At 37.4% G+C, this 24,117-nt stretch overlaps 1 protein-coding gene across 2 annotated transcripts; it reads left to right on the forward strand.

Annotated features, from left to right (window-relative positions):
• Positions 1 to 471: 471 nt before the first annotated feature.
• tax1bp1b (Tax1 (human T-cell leukemia virus type I) binding protein 1b) lies at positions 472 to 24,062 on the forward strand. 2 transcript variants are annotated; one of them, XM_052578200.1, is made up of 18 exons: positions 472 to 636; positions 4,375 to 4,571; positions 11,469 to 11,571; positions 11,996 to 12,186; positions 12,303 to 12,461; positions 13,186 to 13,334; positions 13,781 to 13,871; positions 14,906 to 15,091; positions 16,052 to 16,303; positions 16,556 to 16,711; positions 16,819 to 16,888; positions 16,980 to 17,095; positions 17,178 to 17,303; positions 19,235 to 19,321; positions 19,944 to 20,127; positions 21,346 to 21,497; positions 22,820 to 22,899; positions 23,158 to 24,062. In XM_052578200.1, exons 2-18 carry the CDS (start codon positions 4,395 to 4,397, stop codon positions 23,351 to 23,353), a joined length of 2,475 nt encoding a protein of 824 aa, XP_052434160.1. In that variant the 5' UTR covers positions 472 to 636; positions 4,375 to 4,394; the 3' UTR covers positions 23,354 to 24,062. The 2 variants fall into 2 exon arrangements, with proteins under 2 accessions (XP_052434160.1, XP_052434161.1); XM_052578201.1 differs by lacking the exon at positions 19,235 to 19,321.
• The last annotated feature ends 55 nt before the right edge of the window (positions 24,063 to 24,117 follow it).

Raw genomic sequence — 24,117 nt, forward strand, 5'->3', positions numbered from 1 at the left:
TATATATATATATATATATATATATATATATATATATATATATATATATATATATATATATATATATATATATATATATATATATATGTATGTATATGTATGTATATGTATATGTATGTATATGTATATATATATATATATGTATATATATGTATATATATATATATATATATATGTATATATGTATATATATGTATATATATGTATATATATGTATATATATGTATATATATATATATATATATATATATATATATATATATATGTGTGTGTGTGTGTGTGTGTGTGTGTGTGTGTGTGTGTGTGTGTGTGTGTATGTATATTTATTTTTCTGGTTAACTAACTAAATGTGTTCGTTTGAATAAAAAGGTGCATCCAAATGACATCAAAACTACCCTAAAACCCGTATAATTCTCGGTATAATTACACACGTCAGTCTGTGAGTGGAATCCACCTGAAGATGAACACTGGATCGAGCTGTTGCGGATATGACGTGTGTGACGCGAGCGGTGTTGTTGTTATTGTGTCGTTCCGGGAAACCACAGACACGAACAGATAGGGGGATGTACTTTGATACTGGAAAGTGCGTCAAAAACTGCGCTGGGTTTTTCTTTGATACTTCAGCTTGAAAATGAGGTATTGTGCCGTCTTTTATTCACTTGTATTGTCTGTCTATATGTGTATTTGTCGTAAATATCTACTTTGAGTTTATGTTACTGACTTTTAATATAATTTAAGCTCTGTTGTGGTGAATGGATGATAAGGGTTGTTCCTGAACTATCGGCCTCACACTTTTACTTGACTTAGGATATTAACTGTTGCATTTTTATACAGAAATAAAGACCAGATGAAATATAGATTTGGGATGATTAAATGTTGATTGAATTGCAAAAGCTAATAAGCTGTAATTGTCTTGACTTCATGGTTTGTTATTGTTTAGCCAGACGGCTAAGACGAGCTAAAACCTGCTAGCAAGCTACATCGCTAACACGAGCTTAGCTAATATAGAAATTTTTATGTATATGGAGTATATTTGGTATAACCAAATATTTATTATACCATGCAGTATGAAATATATATTTTTATTGAACTTTTCTTCGTTACAACATGATAAACAGTCGGAAGTTGTAATAAGTGTAAGTGCTTGTATCTTCGGCCTATTAGCAAAACATTTATGTTTAGAAAACCAGTATGAAGGAAAATACGTTTTGTTTTGTTCAGTCATTTACTCGTATAACTAATTAGTTTTAAGCTGCGTCATCTAATGTCACATTTATGTTTGTGTTGTGCTATTTTCAGACAGACGACCTTTGGATTGTCAGGAAAAATAGTGTCAAGGAAGTTATAACTAAACAGCCGCAATAAATGCAGTTTTTGTTGTTGTTACAGGGTTAAATGATAGTGTAAACATGAAAAAAACGAAATTTTAACAGTTCAAGTCAGTAAAACACGTCATATGTGACGTCACTACTCGGATAAAGGACATAATAATTTTGATTTGAGAGGAAACATTTATTTTATTGGCAAAATATTTTATTCATAAATGCAAATTTGCTCTAAGAGTACCCAAATTACATAATTTTCTGTGTGACTTCAACTACTTAATCAAGACACTGAAAATAATTAACAACAAAAAAGTGTCAAACTTTTGAAACCGTATGATGTTTTGTTGAGTGAAATGTAATTTTGATTTGATTGACAGCAAATAAAAATATCCTTTACGTGCTGAAATGTGCCGTGTGAAAAATCTTTTTCCTTCCTTTTTTTCAGCAGCGCTCAGCTGTTTGTGAAAGCTTGACGGAATCTCTTTAGTTTCAGGAATTTCCTGCACTGTCGCTGTACTCACTGCGCTCTTATACAGATGTTTCTTTAGATAAAAAAAAAAAGAAAAAATGAGCAGTGTGAATGAATTTATGTGGCAGCTTAGTGAAAAATAGTTAAAGAATGTTTTTATGTACAACACAGTGTTCCTCAAATCATTTGCAATGCTCATTTTCCCCCAAGCAAGACAAACTGAAGAAACTGGTCAGGTAAACCAACACGCAACTTGAAGGTTTTCTCTGCTGACATATTTTAAAGTATCAACGTGATTACAAAACAAATGACCTTTTCTTATCAAATGTGGTTTGTGTTCACAACCACACAGAAAAATCTCCACAATCATCAGACTCTGTTTGTTCATTGCTTACTGAGTCATCACCTTATGAGTGTGAGATGTGACGAATGTTTCAAGTCTGTAAAAAGTACATTAGTACAAAACTGGTCCATTTCCCAGAGTTTGATAGTTGTGGAGGTCATGATAATTTGACCTACCTCATTTTAGCCTCGTTTCAATAAATGCAGTTTACTTTAATAAAGTATTATTCTTTGAAGAGTCTTTATTATAAATTATGGAGGTCTTTGAGAGGAGGTTGAGTGCTATTTAATTTAAAGAGGGGGTGAAATGCTATTTCATGCATACTGAGTTTTTTTACACTGTTAAAGAGTTGGATTCCCATGCTAAACATGGACAAAGTTTCAAAAATTAAGTTGTACGTTTGAAGGAGTATTTTTGTTCCCAAAATACTCCTTCCGGTTTGTCACAAGTTTCGGAAAGTTTTTTTCGAGTATGGCTTTGTGTGACGTTAGATGGAGCGGAATTTCCTTATATGGGTCCTAAGGCACGTCTGCTGGAAGAGCGCGCGCTCCCGTATAGTAGAGCACTGAGAGCAGAGACGTTCACTGATCAGAGCGAGAGCGTCGCGAAAAGTCACAAAAGAAGTGTGTTTTTGGTTGCCAGGGCAAGACAACCCTGCACAGATTACCAAAAGAGAAACAGCATTAAGGGACCAGTGGACGGAGTTTATTTTTACAGAGCATCAACGGAGTTGTGCAAGTGTTTTTGTTTGTTCCCTGCATTTCGAAGATGCTTGTTCACAAGGCCCAGTTTGACGACGGATTTGCGTATCGTTTATTTCTTAAGGATGATGCAATCCCAAGGAAAAAGGGTCACGATCGTGTGTTGGAACCGCAGGCGGTGAGTAAAACTGCTTCAAATATCTCTGCCTCCTTGTTAGTGCGTCCCCTCCCATGCTGGAGACCCGGGTTCGAGCCCCGCTCGGAGCGAGTCGTTGCTGCTGCTGCTTTCGAAAGTTCAGTTTCAGCCTCGGGATCTGATTCTGGATCATAAATAAACGGCTGAATCTGACTGTAAGCCATGGTTTGTTTTGGATGATGGGATTTCCCTCACGGGAATGTCACAGCTTCCACATGCTCTCAACGCTATTCGCGCTCGTGTTTTTTTAGCTCCGCCCACACGTCACGCCTCCAGCCGTTCGTGTTTTTCCGGGAAAAATTGGTACAGACTATCTTTCTCTTATGAATATAATAAAACTAAAGACTTTTTGGATTTATGAAGGATGCAGTACTACTCTATTTGTACTCAAGATTAACAGGAGATTGAGTGAAAACGAGCATTTCACCCCCCCTTTAAGATGAAATTGGCTTGTTTCAGCCAGAAATTAAAGTTATCATCATTTACTCACCCTGAAGTAATTCCAAACCTGTATGCATTTCTTTCCACTGTTGAACATAAAAAAATAAATAAAATAAAAAATAAAAAAAGATGTTTTGAAGATTGTGATTAAGTAAACAGCTGGTCCCCACTGAATTCTATAGTTTGGAAAATTAACACCATAGAAGTCAGTGGGGACCAGAAACTGTTATAGCAAGGATTCTTGACACATGGGACAAATATACAATATATGTATGTGTGTGTGTTTACGTGTGACAGAATGAGGCTTCACAACCACATTTTACTCCTGGTCGACAACAACATATATTTATTAAAACAAATAAAAACCAAGCAGTATCAATTTCAGCTTACATCGTGATGTTATGATAGCCCACACAGGCTCCTCTGAGTTTTATAGTTTAATATGTAATTGTAGGTAATTGTGCTTAAGGAACCTATTATTAGGCCATTTGATTTATTTTGAAAGAGATAGTAGGCATAAAATAAATGAATACTTAAACAAATGACAAATGTAAATCACATCAAAACTTTAATTCATCAAAATTAATGAATTAATATGAATTAAACTAGTTCATAAATAAGTTCACTTTCTTGTATATCAGTTATTTTGCAGTAATAACTGATACATTATTGCTTGTGTGTGGTTTTGAAACTATTAATTGTGCAGCGATTATCAGAAGATTTCATAACATGTAATTAGTAAAATAGACAAAATAAGCTGTGTGTTCTTGTCCAGCCAATGAGCGTTTCATAATGATGCCTAAAGATATTCACTCTAGATAACTGTAGAATCTGGCACGGACTATTTTCAGGTGTCTCTTCTGTGTTTCATTTCTTATATGGGTCTTGTATTCCCACAGACGCAGCTGCTGATAGACAGATGGCATTATTCCTGGAGGGGACAGCAGCAAGCAGCACCATGGAAACGTCCAATTTTGCCCATGTCATCTTCCAGAATGTGGGGAAAAGTTACCTTCCTCACGCAGCATTAGAGTGCCATTACACCCTCACGCAGTTCATTAAACCGCATCCCAAGGACTGGGTCGGCATATTCAAGGTGACAGTTGTTTTTATTCCTTCTCCTTTCTGCCATGTTTTGCAGTGTCTACCAAATGAAGAACAGATATTAAGAGATTGTAACTTGGCTTAGATTCTTCTGTTTCATCTCATCACCATTCCACCTTCAAACAAGTCACTTACATTTAAGATTTTATATGAAAAAATATAATTCATTATAGTAAATGTAACATTTTAGTATATTAAAACAGCAATTCTTCGTAATGAGTTGCAGAAAATGTAAAAACCTCTAGTATGAAGGTAGATTGTATCAGTATTTCTGTCCCATTGCCTTCCTCAGTAGACTTTAATCATACTTAATTTCCAGACAGTTGAAAACTAGGCCGTGAGGAATAGACTTCATAGATATAGTCTTTACAATGGCACACATTGTACTATAAAGGTACTAGATCATGTCATTTTCACAACTTTCAAATCTTTTTTATGAGGTGTTTGTCAACAGAGAGTCGTTTCATCAGCTAAACAATTGGTGTGTTGTTAAACAGCTGCACCGCCTCATTTTGATTCCTGTCAAAAATGAAATATGGCGCTTACCCCAGACTAATGTCCCACCCCTGACTATTCCCGCATTTTCCAGTGGTTTAGATTTTTACTTGCCCTGCCAACATTTTCATTTCCAGTTAACTTTTACAATTCTCTATTCCAACTTCAATACCACAGTAAAAACTACAATTCTACCAAATATAAAGTTCAAACATTATTAAGTGAACAGTCAGTAACAAAATATGAACAAAAACAAATGAGAAGCAACAAAACAAAGATACAAATGAAACAGTGCTTCAAGTTCTTCAGATTTATAGGTGTTTAGGTACAGAATTTTATAAACAAATGGAAAATAATGCATAGTATTCACTGTATAAATTAATTACAGATTAAAAATAGTTCAAGTTATTGGGTCAATTTTTAAAAAGTATATTTGGCCTATTCCGTGTTATTTTTAAGACACAAATATGGATCCAATATAAGCTTAAACATCCCATTTCTTTCTCAACTGTTTATGTTCACTCAAGACATAAACCGTTTTTGAGGATAATCACCGAGATGGGAATGTGTGTTTGTCTTTTTAAGAGAAAGAAGACATGAAGAGGAACTCATTTCTGTGTTTGCATGCATCCTTTTGCACTTGAATGGTTTCAAATCACATGAATGTTTGAAATTGGCAAAGTTTAAAAATGATGAGGATGCAGGAATGGCCCGATCGGGCCAGTGACAAATCCATCAACTGTCTCATGCATCTTTCCCCCTGCTCCCGGGCCATCGAGCACTGACTAGTATGGCCTTCTTTTGTGGTTTGGTCTACATTTTGTCCATTTTTTTTTTACATGAAGCCACTGTTTACTGTGGTGCTGTAAGCTGTTAACAGATTAAACCAGCGACAGTTGTTTGGCAAATACAGGCTTAGTTCTCTGTTTTCTTTTTTTAAGTATGAACCGCAGTCTAGTTGTTTCCTTGATCCCATTTTATTTGACTAAATCATATATCAGCTATTAAAGTGAAGTATTAGAATTCAAGAATTCCAGTCAACACAATGTTAACCTATTGGACTTTCAGCCCTCCTTTTTTATGTCTGCTACCCTTTTGACTTATTTCAAGACAGTGTTGAAGTCAGCCAAGTTGGTTTCCTACCATTTTATAGGAATCATGTGTGATGTTACTGCAACATTTAATGTCTTGATTCCATTTCCCATCTTCACTTTCCACAGTGTGGAAATTACAAGGCCCTGCTGTCATATTTGGCAGTGTAATGTTTGGGGAGTCGCCATTACTGCTGCTTAACATAATGTTGGATTTCCTGCCGGTCACTTAAATGTTTCCTGCTGTGAAATATTTTCAGAACCAGATTTTGAGTCTAACTCTGAAAGACTGCATTTTTTTGAAGGTTTCACTTTAGAACACTTTACTGCTGCTGTTATATATAGTGTAACCAAAATGTCTGTGCTTGATGCATACTAGATGCATTAAAATGATCACCTGCTGTGGTTTTTGAGGAAGATGTTTTTATGGAGAGCTAACTAGGAAATGAATCTCGTTTAAAACCTGTGAAATGTGGAAATGTGGTGCGACTCCCTGAATTGATGGGCTATGTCTTATTCATGTTATTCGGGAAAAACTGTGAATCATATCCAGGAAAATCTCAGTCATGACTCGTTCTCCTTCTAACAAGGTTTTCATCAAGTGAACATGAACATTTACTAGCGGCTTGTATAACAGAATGCGGTTTGAGTATTTGCAAAAGATTTTGGCAGGTTGCTTGCTTGGCAGAGAAAAATCTATATATTAAAACCCACTGGTAGTTTGAAAAATCCACTGTGTTGGCACAAATTGGTGCGTCATGCTGGAGCGTAGTTGAACTCGCGAGTGTGGTCACGACGGTGTGCACGGGAATGAAATATGTGTGTTGGCAGGATAAGTGGGGTGTTTTGGCTCCATCTGCTTTCTGGGGTTCCCCAGCTACTGCTGGACGGGAGAACATAAAACAAACAGCATTTACAGAGTTATGGATGTGGACTGTACGGAGAGAGGAAATAAAAGGAACATCTGACTGCTGTAGGTTAGTGGAGAGGGAGTTGAGTGTGGTCACTGTCATGGTTTAGTGTCTGGGTTCAGATCCAACCAGATCAAAGTGGCGTCTTAGAACTTTTTACTTTGCGTGTGATATAGTGAGTCTGATAAAGCTGTTATTTTATGGCCGACTGTCAGGAGGGCTTCTGCTTCTCAGCAGTTCTATCACATTCTGGCCAATGTTTTTGATTAAAAGGGACAAACCCCCCCATGAGAAACAGGTACAACTTTCAAATTCTTGGAAGGTGGATTTAAATCTCGAGTTCGTATCTCGGCTCATGGACCTCTCCCCACGCCACCCTCCTTGCTCTCTCTCTTTCTCTCTCCCTCCCTCTCCTTCCATCTCTCCCTCTCTCTCCCTCTCTCCCTCCCTCCCTGCAATTCACACTGTTAAAATCATTACATACAGGAATGGCAGTTGGTTCTTCAGTACATCGGTTCTATATAATTGTACTTACTGTCCAATTGCAATCTTTGTTTATGTTCCGTGAACTTACATTATGTAGTCTGACATGCCACGGGATCAGAGTGTCTTCATATACCCTGAAGGGAAGGCGTGTTCCTCCAAACAGAGCTGGCTGACTGACATGCATTTGTCTGCACCCAGAGACACAGAATAACCTCTGGCAATGAAGGGCACATGATCATAAATCACAACATGGCTCTGTCTGTGTTGACAGACAAAAGGCAGCCATGCCAAACACCAGAAAATTGCAAGACCTGTTCCATGAGTCATTTGCCTGGAGCGGCAGGCAGTCGCAAGGCTGTTATTGCCACCTAGTGTTTTTAACAGGAGATTAACTGATCATACCTGAACGCCAACTTTATGAAAGGAAAGTCTAGGTACACTTATTGGAATCACGAAATCTTAATATAGCGTAAATGTGATTTAAACAGTGGAGAACTCCAACTATTTCCTCCTCTTAGTCACCATTATCTGAGCCATAACATTTTATGTTATGACATAAGATTATGTGTAAGGATGTTTTAAAGCCTCTAAATGAGAAATGCGCCTAGCATCATTGAATTTGCCTATTGTTTCTTGTTTGAGCAGGCATGCTGCCTGTGGCTCACTTAAGAAGTTGGAATGGTTACAGAGAGAGTCTAGTTGAAAAACTTGTGAGCGTCATGTTGGATTGTCAGAACACGCCATCAGACTAGCCGTGAAGAAGGTGAACACTGCTTTGTAATTATCCTGTCAGTGCAGTAGGTGTTCTCTGTACTGAATCCTGATATATAGACTGGTTGTACCCATTGCTGCATGAAGTCAGCACAGACAGAGTCATGGGCCAAGTCCGTGCGTCAATGCGAGTCAGGAAATTAGGTACTTTCTCACAAACACTGGGATGTTCTTTTGTTCTTTTGAGTTGTATTCATTATATGCAGTATTTCCAGAAAGTGTTTGTACACTTGTAAGAAAGTTACTGCACTAAATATTAAACTGCATTGCTTTTATAAACAAATTATTCTATTTTTTTATTTTTATTTTACAGTCTTCCTCTTAGTGTATGTGGGAGAATTCAGATTCACATTTGCCAAAAGATGCAACATTTTAGTTATTTAGTTTGTTTTTTGTTTGTTTAGAGTCAGGTGAATAAAAGTAATATATTGTTATAATATTATTATTAAAGTTTAAATGCATTTTTTCTTATACACTGCCAAAAAGTTTTGAATTTTTTAAAATGCTTTTAAAATAAGTATTTTACGCTCACCAAGGCTGCTTTTATTTGATTTAAAATATATGATCAAATTTATTTTTGAGTTATTCTTGATTTATTTTAAATATTTCACAAATTACCATTTGTACTGCGTTTTATCACATAGATTCAGCCTTATAAAAGAGTATAAATAATTGTATATTTGGTGAGTATAAAATTATTTATTTAAAAAGAAAATGATACATAATTTTTCCAAACATTTGACATAGTGTATAGTAAAATTATATTTACATATTATTTTATATTTACATTATTAAGTTTAAATTTAGTCATTTAGCAGATGCTTTTATCCATTCCAAAGCCACTAACAAAGGAAGACAATAGAAGCAATTGAAATCAACAAAAGAGCAACAATATGTAAATGCTGTGACAAGTCTCAGTTAGCCAAATGCAGTACACATTTTTTTTTAAATATAATAATTAAAAAATAAGAACAATTAGAAAAAGATTAGGGAACATTAGTGTAAGAGGGTCTTTTTGAAATAAAATGTAAAAAGTAAAAATAATAGAGAATGTTTTTTTATAATCAAGAAAAAGAAAACAAGTAGTTAGTATAGAAATATGTGTGATATGTAATTTGTTTATATGGATAGTGGTTATATGTGGAATATGTATATGTATGTTTTTTTTATTCATTAGGTTTACCTTTTGCAGTTTTTTAAGTAATAAAAATAACTATTTTTATATATTTTATGTTTTTCCCCCATCAAAATAGTTAGCCAGTGAATTATAGTTATTGTACTTATTAGTCATTTTTTTTTTGCTCTGTCTTATTTTTATTTTATTTTAAGTCGAGATTTATTTGTGCTTTCATCCTGAATGTTCTCATGCCATTTTCATTCTCATCCATCTTTTTTTTCCTTTGGTTAGCATTCCCTTCTCAAACCTAAATGAGAGACACACAGGGGCTTAATTGTTGCCCTCTTTCACCCCGAATGTCTCTAATGAGTGGAGTTTGGTTCGGGCAGTAATGATGCTCTGTATGGGCCATGCCTTTTAATGGCTTCCTGCTATTTACAGCTCCAGCACCTCGGGCAACTTTCTTGTACAATCAGGGGACTTCTGCAACACTAATGTTGTTGAGGACATAGAGGACAGCTGTATAGTTTGAGCAAACAAGCCACACAACTTTCTAATACGACTGAGCTGTAGTGAGTTTGCATTTTTTAGGGTGTGTGTGTCTCTGTGTTACTTCCAGGATGCTATAGAGTTCCCACGTAGATGCCAATAGCAGGTACCAGGCTTGTGCTTTTGCATGTTCACAAACACAGTCAGCCCGATGTGAGTCTGATTTTGTTTGACAGTTTTATGACAGAGGGCTGAAATTATGGATGTATTTTCTGTACTCCCCCTCATCAACCATCAGTTAACAACACATAAAATTCATATAATTACATCTTGGTTTCCATTCTGAAGTATGTATAAAATTTTCACCTATTTTCTTCTTCCTGTTAAGGCTGAGTTGTAGTCGCGCTCCCTCAACCGAACATATTCACGAGGCTTTGGCCAGAAACATGTGGTAGATAGGCTGAGGTTCACTTGCCCCCGTAAAACACAGCCGAGTGCATGTTTTTATGTTCTCATCTCAAAGGGTTTCTGCTAGGCCTCATGGAGATGAGAAAAATGCACCATGTGCCAAAGAATCTTACAACATGATGTGAATCAGGCAATAGTCAAGACCACGACAGCCTGACGAAGCCTTTACGGTCTTCCTATTAGTCTATGTGGAAGAATTCACATAAAACCTTAGTTACTTAACAGCTTCACATTTGCCAACTGCATCATTATTTATTTATTTATTTTTTGGGTTTTGATTTTAAAAGGCATGTGAATACATTTTTTTTTATATGTTGAAATATATATTGTTATTACAATTGTATTATATATATTTTTTCCAAAAGTTTGGAATAATGAGGTAAAAAAAAATGTTTTTCATTATTTCATGAATATTTGAACTTGTATTAAAAAAGAAAACATTGTATTATTTTTTAAGCAGTATAGATTTATAATATTTTACAGCAAAGTTCTGTTGAATGCTTGATTCTAATTGGTTGTCAGATGTTCTAAGAGGATGACTACTCTTGCGTAACTACACAGCTGTGAATTGTGGCAAATCTTGAATGTGTTACAGTTTCATGACAACTTGCCAATTTATTTCATTTATTTAAAAAGTGGATTTCATTCTACCACAACAAAAGAGCCACAGAAAGCAAATACACTAACCAAGCATTTAAATATGACAAACAATAGGATATAAATATCAAACGACTTCATTTCCAAAATGACTTTTTATGCTCTTTCTCTGTCTCACACACATCTCATAGAACCTTGTTTGAAGCATAACCTCTCTACTTTATGACTGAAACAGTTTCACTATTGAAACATAACATTTCTCATTACTACAAAAATGGTGACATTATCTCCCTGAAGGCTCGGGCTGTTTATAAGGAAGTGTTTTGGTAATGAAAAAAAAAAAAAAAAACGGGGTCAATGTGGACCTCATTTACATGAATCTAAATTATTGCTGTGGAGTATAAAAAATACCAGAGGTTAAAGTCAATTATGCTAACCCTTTAAAACCTCTCTGTCTCTGACAGGTTGGCTGGAGCACCGCTCGTGACTACTACACGTTCCTGTGGTCACCTCTTCCAGACAACTACACCGAGGGAGCCGCAGTCAACAGATCTGTGGTTTTCCAAGGTAAAATGTCAGTGGGGTTTCATGCTAGCACTTCTTCAATGAATTTCATGCCAGAGAGAAAGCCCCTCAAAGGTTCGTTGAGGGCTTTTAATATGTAGTGATGGATGCAATAAAATAGGAAACACTGAGGCCTCCTATTAGAGGGCTGAAGTGTTGATGGGCCAGTTTTACTGGAGTGGTTCAGGTCACATACTAGAATCTTTGTAAGGGATTACAGGGTTTTCATGGCATGAGTCCGGATTCCTCACAGCAATTAAGAAAATATACCATTAAATAAGATGACATGAGTCTATCATAAAGCTGGAGTGGAACTGTAAAACCGTGATGTAAATAATGGACTTTGGGCTAATTTGGTGTAAAATACTCCACAAACTGCTCTAATGATAGGATTGTTCTCTCTGCTTGATTCCGGGGTATTTTACAGGTTACTATGTCCCAAATGACGATGGGGAGTTCTACCAGTTTTGCTATGTCACACATAAGGGAGAGATCCGTGGGGCTAGCACTCCATTCCAGTTCCGCGCCAACAGCCCCACAGAGGAGGAACTGCTGACAATGGAGGATGAAGGAGGGTCTGATATCCTGGTGGTCACCACAAAGGCTAGTTACCTGGAGGTAAGGGGATTCTGTTTCGGAACTATTGAACTCAAGGTTTCTTGAACTGTAGTTGAACTATTTATTTCTTGTCAATTTTCACATGCCAGGATTGTCACTTTTGGTTCTTTTTCCAGCAAAAGATGGAACAAATTCAACAGGAAAAGAAGGAGCTCTTGGAAAACCTGAACCTACTTCAGAAAGAGAGGGATGAACTGATTGATGAGAAGAACAGACTACAGAAGGAATATGAGCTGGAGCGAGAGAGCAGTGCTCAGCTCAGGAAAGATGTGCAGGTGAGAGAACACAGAGAGAGAGAGAGAGAGAGAGAGAGAGAAAAGCTTGAGTTAAAAAAAGGAAAAAGAATTATTTTCCAGATTTATGTTACTGTGGTTGCTTGAAATCATTATATTGTGCAAATGTATTGGAAATAGACATTTTTTTAACATTTTATTGAATAGGTAAAAGGTAGTATTTTGTCTTTTCAGATATGATGTGCAAAAAAATAAATAAAATTCACAGGTTCACAGGCTGTCAGCACCCTCTAGTGAGAGTGTCTCTTTGGACTCTTTACATAAAAAAATACATCAAATTTAATAATAATAATTTACATCTTTACAGACATGACAATCATCATCATCATCATTGCCCATTGTTGCTTTTAACTGGCAATTTTCATAAAGTATACATTTATCAGCACTGAGGCAGAGCTAGTTTAAAGATGAAAACAAGCACACCCATTTCTGGCTGTTAATTTTATGACCACACTTTTATATGTTGTTTATGCGCTGCTAAAATAATTCTAAAAATTCTGCACATGAAGTGGTACTGCAGAAGAGACTGGAGTGGGATTTGGAGACCTGCTTTCCCATTAGTCATGTTTGCAGATTCTCTGAGACCACACTCAAGTATAACTTAAGAGCCAATAATCTATTCTGCAATAACTCTGCAGCAGCTGTGGCGACAACATGCTTATGACCAAGGGAATTTGCTCTCTTATCTGTTTTTGTGTTTACACAGGAGTTGCAGCTGTCTGCCCAGAGCTTGCAGGAGGAGAGAGAGGAGGTGAAAAGGAGAATGGAAGAGAGTACGGCACGACTGTTGCAGTTAGAGGAGGATCTGATCGGAGTCACACAAAAAGGCCTGCAGAAAGAGACCGAACTAGACTGGTGCGATTTCCCACAATAATGAAGTAGCCGCAAAGAAGCAATATGTAGATTATAACAAACTAGGGTTGTCATGATACCAACGTTCCATAATTCCAAATTTCGACGTTCTCATTTTCCAGTGCCACTGATAAAACAAAATACTATTGGTCCACAGTTTTTCTTTTTTCAAGTAAACAATCAGTACTAGTGATAACTGCAGAAATACTGATGTTTAGTTACCAACAGTTTATTACTTTGGGATTGAAATACCAGGATATATGACATCCCTTTAACAAACCATGTAATTGTTTTACATATCTTTAAATAGGATCAGGAGATGTCATATTTGTTAGATTAATATTTTTAGGAGATTCACTTGAGAACTTTGACAAGAAAAGAGTTTTTAAACATGTCCTAGATATGTTCCTTGTGTGGCTGAATGATTGATAATGGCTCTGATTTGACAGCCTGAGGGATCGAGTGAAGAAGTTAAGCCTGGAGAAAGAGGCTCTTGAGTGTCAGCTGAAGAATGAGAAAGATGAGAAGGAGCTCTATAAGGTAATGCCACTCACTCACTACCTCACGCACGTCTCTGTTGGTTACCTAAAATATAAGAACACTGTGCCCTCACTGTATATGTTGTTTATACCAGGGGTGTAAGGTACCAGAAAAATTGCCCTTTGTTATTGTACATAATAAATTTTTGGAGAAATGACTTCGCTGCTGTTGAAACAAAATATTTGTACTTTTACAGTTCACATTACCAACGAATAAAATAAAATACAGATTTCTTCCTCCATTTTCAGCTTTATTTAGGCCTTCAAAGTACAATATTCATTGGTCATCGTGATGCAGATCTTTCCCCTTAATAATAAATATACTTCTATAACAGAGCTAATGAGATAAATTACATTCCGGTGAGGTTTTTCTTTCCTTGTATTTAAAGGTTTTGTTTTACTTTTATTTTTCAATGTGACATCTGTCAGTTTTTTTTTCAAAAGGCATTCCTTCATTTACCAACTACATACAATAGTCAAACATTTCAGAATAACCTCTGATTTATTAGTATTTTTATCTCTCTTTTTTCCCCTTACCTATTTAATTTACCTAAAACCAACAAACGGACAATTTTTAGTTGTTGATTTGAGAAGTGTAATACAGACCCTCATTCTTTTCCTAATTACTCTTGCTTGCACTGTGTAATTCTCACTCTCCATCACTCACTTTGACTCCACACTTTCTTGTGGCGGGCACAGGAACTGGGCGTTAACACTGGGCTGTAGTCACGGAAACACAGCCGGCCCTCACTTCACAGCAGCTGCCTGAGGCAGAGAAAGAGAAGGGTGGGGGTGGAGCAGAGTTGCTGCTCTCTTACTGCTGCATATAATTAAGTTTAGCTTGCATACTTCCTCTCCATGTGGAAATACACCTCATTTTAGAGATCGTGTGGATAATTGGGGGCTCGTCCGGGATCTTGACTGGCTTTGGTACACTGTTAATTTTATGTGCCATTGGCCCAGGTTATTACTCAGCAGATGTGCAAAGAGAAAATCAAACAGTCTATTTGAATCAAGTGTGTGTGTTTGGCACAGATTCACCTGAAGAACCGGGAGCTTGAGAACACTAAACTGAGTGCTGAGCTGCATATGCTGAAGTCTATGGATGTGAATAAGGAGAACACCATTGCTCAGCTGAAGGAGGAGCTCACTAGAGTCAAATCCTGCCTGGCAGAGAAAGAAAAAGAGCACCACCAACTACTGGCCAACAGTTCACCTTCGGTACACACACACAAAAGCTTCTGCTTAACCTATACTTCATATAGAGTGCTGCAGGAAGGAATCCTAAAACCCAGGAGTTAGTTACCATTTTAATGGGTTTCTGATCAGATACCTGAAATAAGGTCTGTGGTTAAAAAAAGCTCAAGATATTTTCAGACTGCATTCTGTGACATAAAATACATCAGTAAATCCCGATTCTGTTATGTTCTAAAGCTTTTTCTTGTATATTCTAATTGGCTAAATGAGACTACAGAGGTTTTTGGAGACATTAAACTCCAACACAACAGTTAAACTCATATACACACTAGTCCATTTTTTTAAAGCCTTGCTCTGTTTATACTCACACTTCTGCAAATTATTCAACCTCAGACTTTCAACTTGTCATTTTGTAATAAAGACTGAAAGAGCTGTCGGAAACTAGCGGTGGTGATGTTGAATTCGTCCACGGAGTAGTTTGTTTACAGCTTAACTTTAGTTTTACCTTTGACCGTAGTATTTAAGCTTAAACGTTCATAAAATCTGTGTTCATATGTGTATATATTATCTTCATGAATGAAACGCGTCAGAGTCATAAACTTGGTCATAGAGCTTATTTTCTGCAATAATCCAAAAGCCAAAGGAAATATCTTCAATGGCTTTTCAAGGGTTGGCCTACAACACTACGTCATCCCTACAACACTGTATTGGGATATTGCTCCTATAAAAGCAGTGTTACAGTCAAAGCTGTGGGCTAGTGGTTAAGACATGGTCCTTAATCCTGTTTTCCCCTATTGATAATTTCCTTTACTCATATGTTTCAATGAAAGGTGAAAAAAGGCCAACTTCAGAAAACATATGAGCATGATAAGCAGTTGAAGCTGAATTTTTCACTGTTAGCTTCATTCGCAATAAATATATGACAATGAGTGCATATTTGTGAATGTTTGTATTATCATAAGTGTTATTTCTTTTGTTCATCAGGGGGAAAGTAAGGCTCTTAGGGAGCAGCTCAGGCAGAAAGAGGAGCAGTTGCAGGCAACCCAGCAACAGGCAAATATGCTAAAAGCTGAGCTACGCGACACGTCCAACACTCGTGACAGAAGCATGGCCGACCTATACCGCATCCGCCTGGAGGCCGAGTCATTAAAGAAGGGACAGATGGAAGCCCGGGCTGAGTGTAGCCGCATGGAAAAGCAGCTGGAGGAGATGAAAAACTCAACACAGCAGGAGGCGGTAAAGAGATGCCCACCTGTATGACTTAATATAAAAAAACTGACCAGGCCACAATTACACTTAATGCTTGAATCTAGTATGCCTTAGTCAGGAAAGCCTATTGTGTTCTGGAATAAGTCTGGTCTATTACCCAGATTGCACACTCTGTTTACCACTTATAACTATCTAACTAAAGAATCATATGAACAGTTGTCTTTTCCATTATTTAACTGCAGACCATACTAACTAACTAATCTCTCTTTCTCTCCGCAGTGTAAGGAGTCAGAAGGGTTGGCTGTTGCCGAACTGCAGAAAGAAGTTGAAGATTTACGGCTCAGGCTGCAGATGGCTGCTGAACACTATAAAGACAAATATAAGGAATGCCAGAAGTTCCAGAAACAAGTGGTCAAGCTCACTGAACAACAAGGAGTTAGTAAACCGTCAAGTTATATAGCTTTCCCCCCTGCAGAGTCTTGTGTTTTGAGTTTTTAGCTGTTTGCTAGCCTCAGCCAACCCTTGTGTTTTGTGAACCTCAGGTGAAGAGAAGTCCAGGGTCTGAACCAGCAGCTGGACCTTTATCTGCCAGTCTAGAGGCATCTGCACCAGGTAAGTTCATGCTAATCTATACAAACCACAAATTCCAGGTGTTTCAAGACATTGTGTGGACATGTTGTGGTGTTCTCTGGACTGCTAACAGGAAGCCCAGGTTCTTCCGATGATGTGCTAGATGCCATCATTCAGGGCAAGCTGAAAAGTGCAAGCAAGGAGCCAGACAAAAACGACAAATACAGGAAATGCAAACAGATGCTTAATGTGAGTACTTATCTTTTGCTTTTCTCTCCCTGACACACTGAATCTGTTTGATATACTAAAGTACTAAGCATATTCCCCGCAGGAGGAGCGAGAGCGTTGCAGCATGATAAACGATGAGCTTACAAAGATGGAGGTGAAGCTAAGAGAGCAGATTAAAACCAATGAGGGCCTGAGAGTGCAGTTGGCTGCTGAGGAGGATCGCTACAAGGTCAGCGTCACCTACTGGCCAAGAGTTTAAACTAAAACCTAACATTGTACTCTACTAGAGGAGATACTATGTTATCCAAAAAAAAATTAATAATAATTTTTTTATATATAGATAACATTAAGAGAGGCAGTGTGAAATGAGTTCCAAAATAAAAGGCAGATGACAACCTGGTGAGATTCCATCAGGTTTAAAAGTCATTTACCATTCTTGGGTGAATTTTTCATTTTTCATTGGTGAAATCCAGTAATTTCAATAGGAATCCATGGATTCAGGAATTTAATTTGTGAGCGAAAGGTTTTCCAGTGCAGATTTCGCATGTCATGTGGATTCACTGCTTAGTTTGAAAGCGACTTCTGTGTGAGCTGTGCTTCATACACCACTATACTATAACTTTTTGCCTCATGAAATTTTCCTGAAATTCTGAATATATGACCATATTGGATGACATGGGGGTGAGGAAATTATCAGGAAATTTTCATTCTGGAAGTGAATTACTTTTTTAAGACTGCTTCATTTTTATAGCTATTATTATATAGCTAACTTTGAAGTAAAAATAAAATAAAAATATCATGCTCTAATTTACATTAATCAATCAATTTCAGATTCTGTTTATATGTACCCTAAAAGTTTCATGTGTAAAAGAAGTGCATATCTAGTATGTGACAGGAAAGTGTCCTTACGGCAGTTTATTGGGGATTTAAATGCATCCAGCCACAGTGAGTGTTTTGTGGTAGGAGAGGAGGAAATGTATCACAAAGTCTGACTCGTTTTTTGACCCAAGAAAAATATGTTCTCATCTTGTGCAGTCATACAGGACAAGCGGTTTGTGAGTAAATGAGTTTCCCTCTGACAACTCGCATAACAAATGGCATACTCTGAGTAGAGTACATGCATGCTTAAGTTTTGACGTCACCAATGGGAAATTTATTTTTAATAAAGTCTTGTAAATACTGTTTACTTGCATTGTAAACCGGTAAAACTGAGGTTTATTTATGTTTACCTCATTATATCACGGAGTAGTTTCTTTCTGTTATAGCATCTGGAACTCAACAAAAGGAAGTTGTGCTATGTTCTTTTTTTCCTTGGGTATGTTTTGAACAGTATGACTCAGATCAGAGGGAAATGTGATCAGAGATAAGCAGACCTTCAGATGTTCTGATAAGACAACCTTAGTACCATTTTCTCCTCCACACATTTTACGGCTGCTCCGAGTCAAGCCCGATATCATTGCATTAGCACAAATACACTGACAGTGCTGGTTTATGAGCATGTCACTGAGGAGACTGACTTTTACTGCTGTTTACATGAGACATGGAGACAGTGGAGGAAGGACAGTTGGGAGTCCTGGGATCAAGACAGGATAATGCATCTGCTGGCGGCCTCCCTTCAGAGCAGGAGACAGAGCGAGGGACTCAGTTCTGTTTAAGTAGTAAGGGCAGATCAGTGCTAGTCTTTAGGCTAAGTTTACAGTTTTTCTACGTGACTCATGTGGAGTCATGCAAAGACAGATATAAACGAGTGGTAGAGAAGCCATCTTTTTTTTTTACTACCAAATAAGTCTTTAAAAGCGTATCAGTTGCGATTGGAAAGCATTTGCAAGACCATTATTTATTTTTTTTTAATAATCTTTATTATTTTATTTCTCACATTTTAAGTCACATTATTACATCTGTCTGTAATACATAACTCTGATTGGTTAATCATACAGGCAGATATTTTAATTTAATAAACTGTATAATTATCCATTGTGCCAGGCTACCAGTTGATTATTATTATTATTATGTTTTAATAATAATTATGTTTAAATCTTGTGCAGCTCAATTTTGCGTGTGCATTCATGCAGTAATTCTAAAGTAAAGTTGTTTCTCTTTTCATTTTGAATGATGTTTTTAGCAGATAATCTCAGTAAAAGCTTTGTTTTCTGATTCCAGAGCCAGGTGGCAGAGAAGGGCCGAGAACTCAAGGAGCTGAAGGACAGTCTTTTTTCGTTGACCAAAGAAAAAGAGAAGCTAGAGAGGGTGCGTGCTTTCGTTGACATTTTCCGCAGGCCTCTGCCAATCTAAAAATGCAGTTGTTTTTCTTGCCTGTTGTTTTATTCTCAGGATCTGGTTTGGGTTTAACATATCTTTCTAATTGGGCCAGCAGTGCAAGTGAGTCCTTATTTTCCATTCAATTACCCTGGACCACAGCGAGGGACGTGTAGTCGAGGTACTACACAAAACTCGACGTTCTAGAAGCAAAATGGCCCAATTTGAGGTTCAGACTAAATGAAATTGGCGCCTGCCGAAGACTTCAATAAAAGGCAGAGCTCTGCCTCCCTTTGAACAGGCAGAGGAGTTTTAATGAAGGGCCTAATTAAACTGTTTGTGCGAGGGTGGCGAGTTACTCTACTCTGCTGCCTCTGCTCGCTGTGGTGAGTGATGTATTGTCTGGACTCAAAGATAGAGGAGAGGATGAAAAGAAGGATGGAAAAATGGGACCTGACTCATGGCTGGTCTTAAATTAGACTTTGCTTTCAGTTTGGTCACCTTTGGACCAATTTCACTCCGTTTAGCTTTTAGTTGTTACAATTAAGTTTCAGTTGAAATGTACGGGTCAGACTGATTTCAGCAACCTGTTGCGTTTCCTGTGTCCCATCAGGAGTTGCAAAGGAGTGTCAGCAGGGATGAAGAACATGAAAACAAAGATGGCAGTGTGGATGCGCAGTCAGTTTTCTTACAGTACCCGATGCCGTACCTTCAAGATGACCCATCTCCTCTGCTGGTGCCCCAGCGCCCCACTGATCTCATGTTTGGGAACCCGTACTCTTCTACTGATTCCAGGGGTATCTATGCAGCTAATTCACCATTCATTTCAAATTGCTCATTCTAAATAAGGAATAAAATATATTGTGTAACAACACAACTACGGATTAGGATTAATAAAAGCAATAATACAAATATATATTTATTTATTATTAAACACTCATTATGCAATTGATTACCACTTTTCTGATGTGATGTGTGATGAAAAAAGGAAGAAAAGCGAGTTTGGCAAAAGATGGATTCGAAGATGGACTCGAAATTGTACTTTTTTCTCATAATGTAATTCGTTTATTCTCAGAATTTTATTTCAACTTTTTTTTTTTCTCTCGAAATTTAACTACTTTTTTCTCGAAACACAACGATTTTACACTTGAAATTTAATGAGTTTATTCTCAACATTTATTTGAAATTTAACTAGTTTAATCTCGCATTATAATGACTTTAATCTCGAGATGGTTTTATTTATTTTTTTTCTATTTTTTTTTTTTTTTGGCCTTAAAGCTGCGGTAGTGAACTTTTGACGCTCTAGCGGTTAATAAACAGAACTGCTTGCGTCTTGCGGAAGAACATCATAGCCGGAGCTACTTCTCTCTGTTTATGTCTATGAAGAATCACAAAGGTACTGGGTTACTCCGCCGCGGTGCCCCCGAAGCAATCTAAAATAGTCAGAATATAAACACTTATGGGTGCACCCTAGTGATTCAGGACAAGCTAAAAACACGGTTTGGAAAACGGATTCATGGTGTACTCGCTTATTATATATATTTTTCTACATTTTGAACACAAACAAAGTTACGGACCGCAGCTCTGATTGGTTGTTTCTTACCGGGAGCGGTCCGTAACTGCAAATGGCAATAGGACCACTGGGAGGAGCCAGAGGAGCTTGATTTTTTTCACAGATTTTCTGTCTCATATTCTACTGTCAGGACAGAATGACAGGTTTAACAAATATGTAAAAAATATTTTTTTACAAAAGTTCCCTACTGCAGCTTTAATCCTCTTCCATACACAACACTCTGAATTTCTGTTTCTTAAAAATAAATGCCTTGGTTTGATTTTTTTGTACTGAGTATTGACTGTAAAACGTTTTCAAGTGTGACTTTTTAGGCTTCCAACACTTTTAAGGCAGCTGTGCATGTACTCCTTGATTGCTCCTGCTCACGTTTGTTGGAGCTACAGGGTTTTCTTGAGGTATAAATCCAGATATGAAGGGATTAAAGAGTTTCCTTTCCTGACAGATGGAGCCGATGGAGAGTTCTCTGATGACCAGATGCCCCGACTGCCCCCAGTTGGGCCTCCATCCTGGGATAGCAATGTAGTGTGCATACAGCCCGCCCGGAACCTCAGTCGCCCCGATGGATTGGAGGAACCAGAGGAGCCGCAGAGCGCTGTGAGTTCATTATGGCTACCTCTACATTCAGCTGTTAGAAGTGATATAGAGGTGGGAGTAAGGTTTTAATCAAGTCAGAACTGCAGATGTTCTTAAACACTTCCTGAATCTCTGTCTCTCTTTTATCTGGACTTCTCTCTCCGCTGTGCTGGCCTCCGGTAGGGCTTAGCTAAGCTGGCTTTATTCAAGCCCTGCTAACCCAGAGCAGAGTCATTAAGGAAGTGCTCATGCTCTCAACTAATAGAGTTTGTTAGCCTTGCTTGGATAATGGTGGATTTACCCAACTAAGCTTGGAAGAGCTTCAGTCAGTCGCTTTTCATCTTAAGTGGGCTGTTCACATTAAGTTTGATGTGACTGAAGTATATACAGATCATTTTGTGTACTAGAGCTATATGCCAAGTCGTTCTTTAAAAAGTTAGAATATCTAAAAATTCAGACTTTTTTCCCTAATGTTGTGCTAAATTTGTTAAAATGTGAAATGCACAACAGAGCACACTGTGCTGAGGGTTGTAACCCATTATGCAGTGCTCTGAACTTGCAACTCCATTTCAAGATGGTAATGAATGAACTGGAAGTAATATCAACCAAAAAACTTCTTAAATGGATAGATCACCCAAAAATGAAAATTCTATAATTTACTCTTACAGTTACAAGACTGAATGACCTACTTTAGTTCCAATCAAACTTTAATTGGACTGAAGTGTGTTAAGTACAATATTAGCGGGTCCAATTTAGCAGGCTTTAAGTATACCAGTTTAGTATACTAGAAGTACAAATGCAGGGTATTTTTAAGTTCATAAATATGTAAATATGATTCATTGCTGGTTCCCTTCTTATTCCATACACCGCGGTTCCTTTATGCTTTTACGCGTATGCACACTTTAAAAAAATGACACGGATTGTTGACATGTTTTACTGTAGATTGAAATGTGAACATATAATTAGTAAAGCTATAGAATGTACTGCACCCAAGAGCATGATCTACATGTCATTCTAACAAAGAAATATGCTTTAGATCCAACCACATATGCTTGCAAATATTAATTAAAAAAAACATTTTTTTCTGGAAATGGTGAATGTTTTTTTTTTTTTCATTTTTTTTTTTTTTACTATGTAGGTAACAGCAGACAACAGCTAATGATGCTTTTAGGAAACGCACCCCAGATCATTAATCAATATGCTGTGACTTTCCTACATAATTGCATGTTTGGAGATGTCATATATTGCTGTACCAACAAGATTTACCGCAATTATTAATCAATCACAGTTAATGGCCTAATAGAGGTTTTCAGGTGGTTTACAGTTCCTCTGCTCTCCCCCAGCAAACCAATGATCAGCCAACAGCCGCTGTCCCCGCAGAGTTCCTCAGTGATGGACAGATGCCATTCTGCTTTGAACCCAGGTAAGAACACACACAAACACCAAGCTCACGGCTGTTACCCATCATGTGGTTGAGCTTCGTTGTGGTGTGACTATGTGCATTAGCTCAACGGCCCACCCACATCGCCTTCACACAGATGCTGTTTTACTGCCCTTTACTCTCCTGTTGTTCCAGCACCAGCTCATTCACACACAAACACACCTTACCACACTTTGTTTTCCTTTATTTTTGTGTTTTTATTAGCCTTTTCTCACCCAGTTTAATTTCTCCATCTCGCAGTGGGGAGCAGAAGCGATGTCCGCTGTGTGAAGTGATCTTCCCTCCTCATTACGACCAGTCCAAGTTTGAGGAGCACGTGGAGAGCCACTGGAAGACCTGCCCCATGTGCAGCGAACAGTTCCCCCTCGACTGCGACCAGCAGCTCTTCGAGAAGCACGTCCTCACCCACTTCGACAGTAACGTGGTCAACTTCTAGTCGGGAAGAAGTATCCTCGTCTCCACTTCACATTCTGCTCATTTGTGTTACAGTTAACAGCCACTTTAAACCGCATGTTTAGCTTTAAGATTTCATCTGTAGAGAACTGATTCTTTCTTTAACACAATCAACGTAGTCTGGATACTGTTAATGAATTCCAAATGACTGAAAGATGGATTTTGGGTGACGCTTTAGGGTCTTTATTTTAGTTGGGGATTACTTCTGTCAATAGGACTTTTTTATTCTAACTCACTACTCATATCAAAGTTAGCATTGCAGGTGGTTAAGAATACTTTAAAAACGCTGAGCAAATGTCATATTAAAGCATTCTGATGAGAACCCTCCCCAGTCAGGTTTCGTAGTGTAAGTCAGGTATTACCTACTATACTTTGTGCAGGCAGAGCACAGCTTTTTTGGTCAGGGCATGTATGTGATCAGCTAAGAGGGTGATTCTATATTATAAAATTATTTTAGAATAAGCTTTTAAAGATAAACCTTGATGATCAAGTTATTTGAGTTAAGTGTTTTTTCCTTTATCTATTTAAATCACTTATTTCAATTGAGTCGCATGCTCACGTTTCCTTTGCACTGAAATCATAAACCTTTTATTTTTGTTCCATTTCTTTAGTTGAATACTTTTGGTCTCTTACTGTGTGAGTGTGTCTTATATACTTGGATCTAAACCAATAAAGATTTGACTGCAGCAATATTTATGCTGGTCGTGCTGGTCATGTGGAGATGTGCAAATTGAAAACATTTAACGT

This window comes from Carassius gibelio, chromosome B16 (genome assembly GCF_023724105.1).
Source record: "Carassius gibelio isolate Cgi1373 ecotype wild population from Czech Republic chromosome B16, carGib1.2-hapl.c, whole genome shotgun sequence".
NCBI lineage: Eukaryota > Metazoa > Chordata > Actinopteri > Cypriniformes > Cyprinidae > Carassius > Carassius gibelio.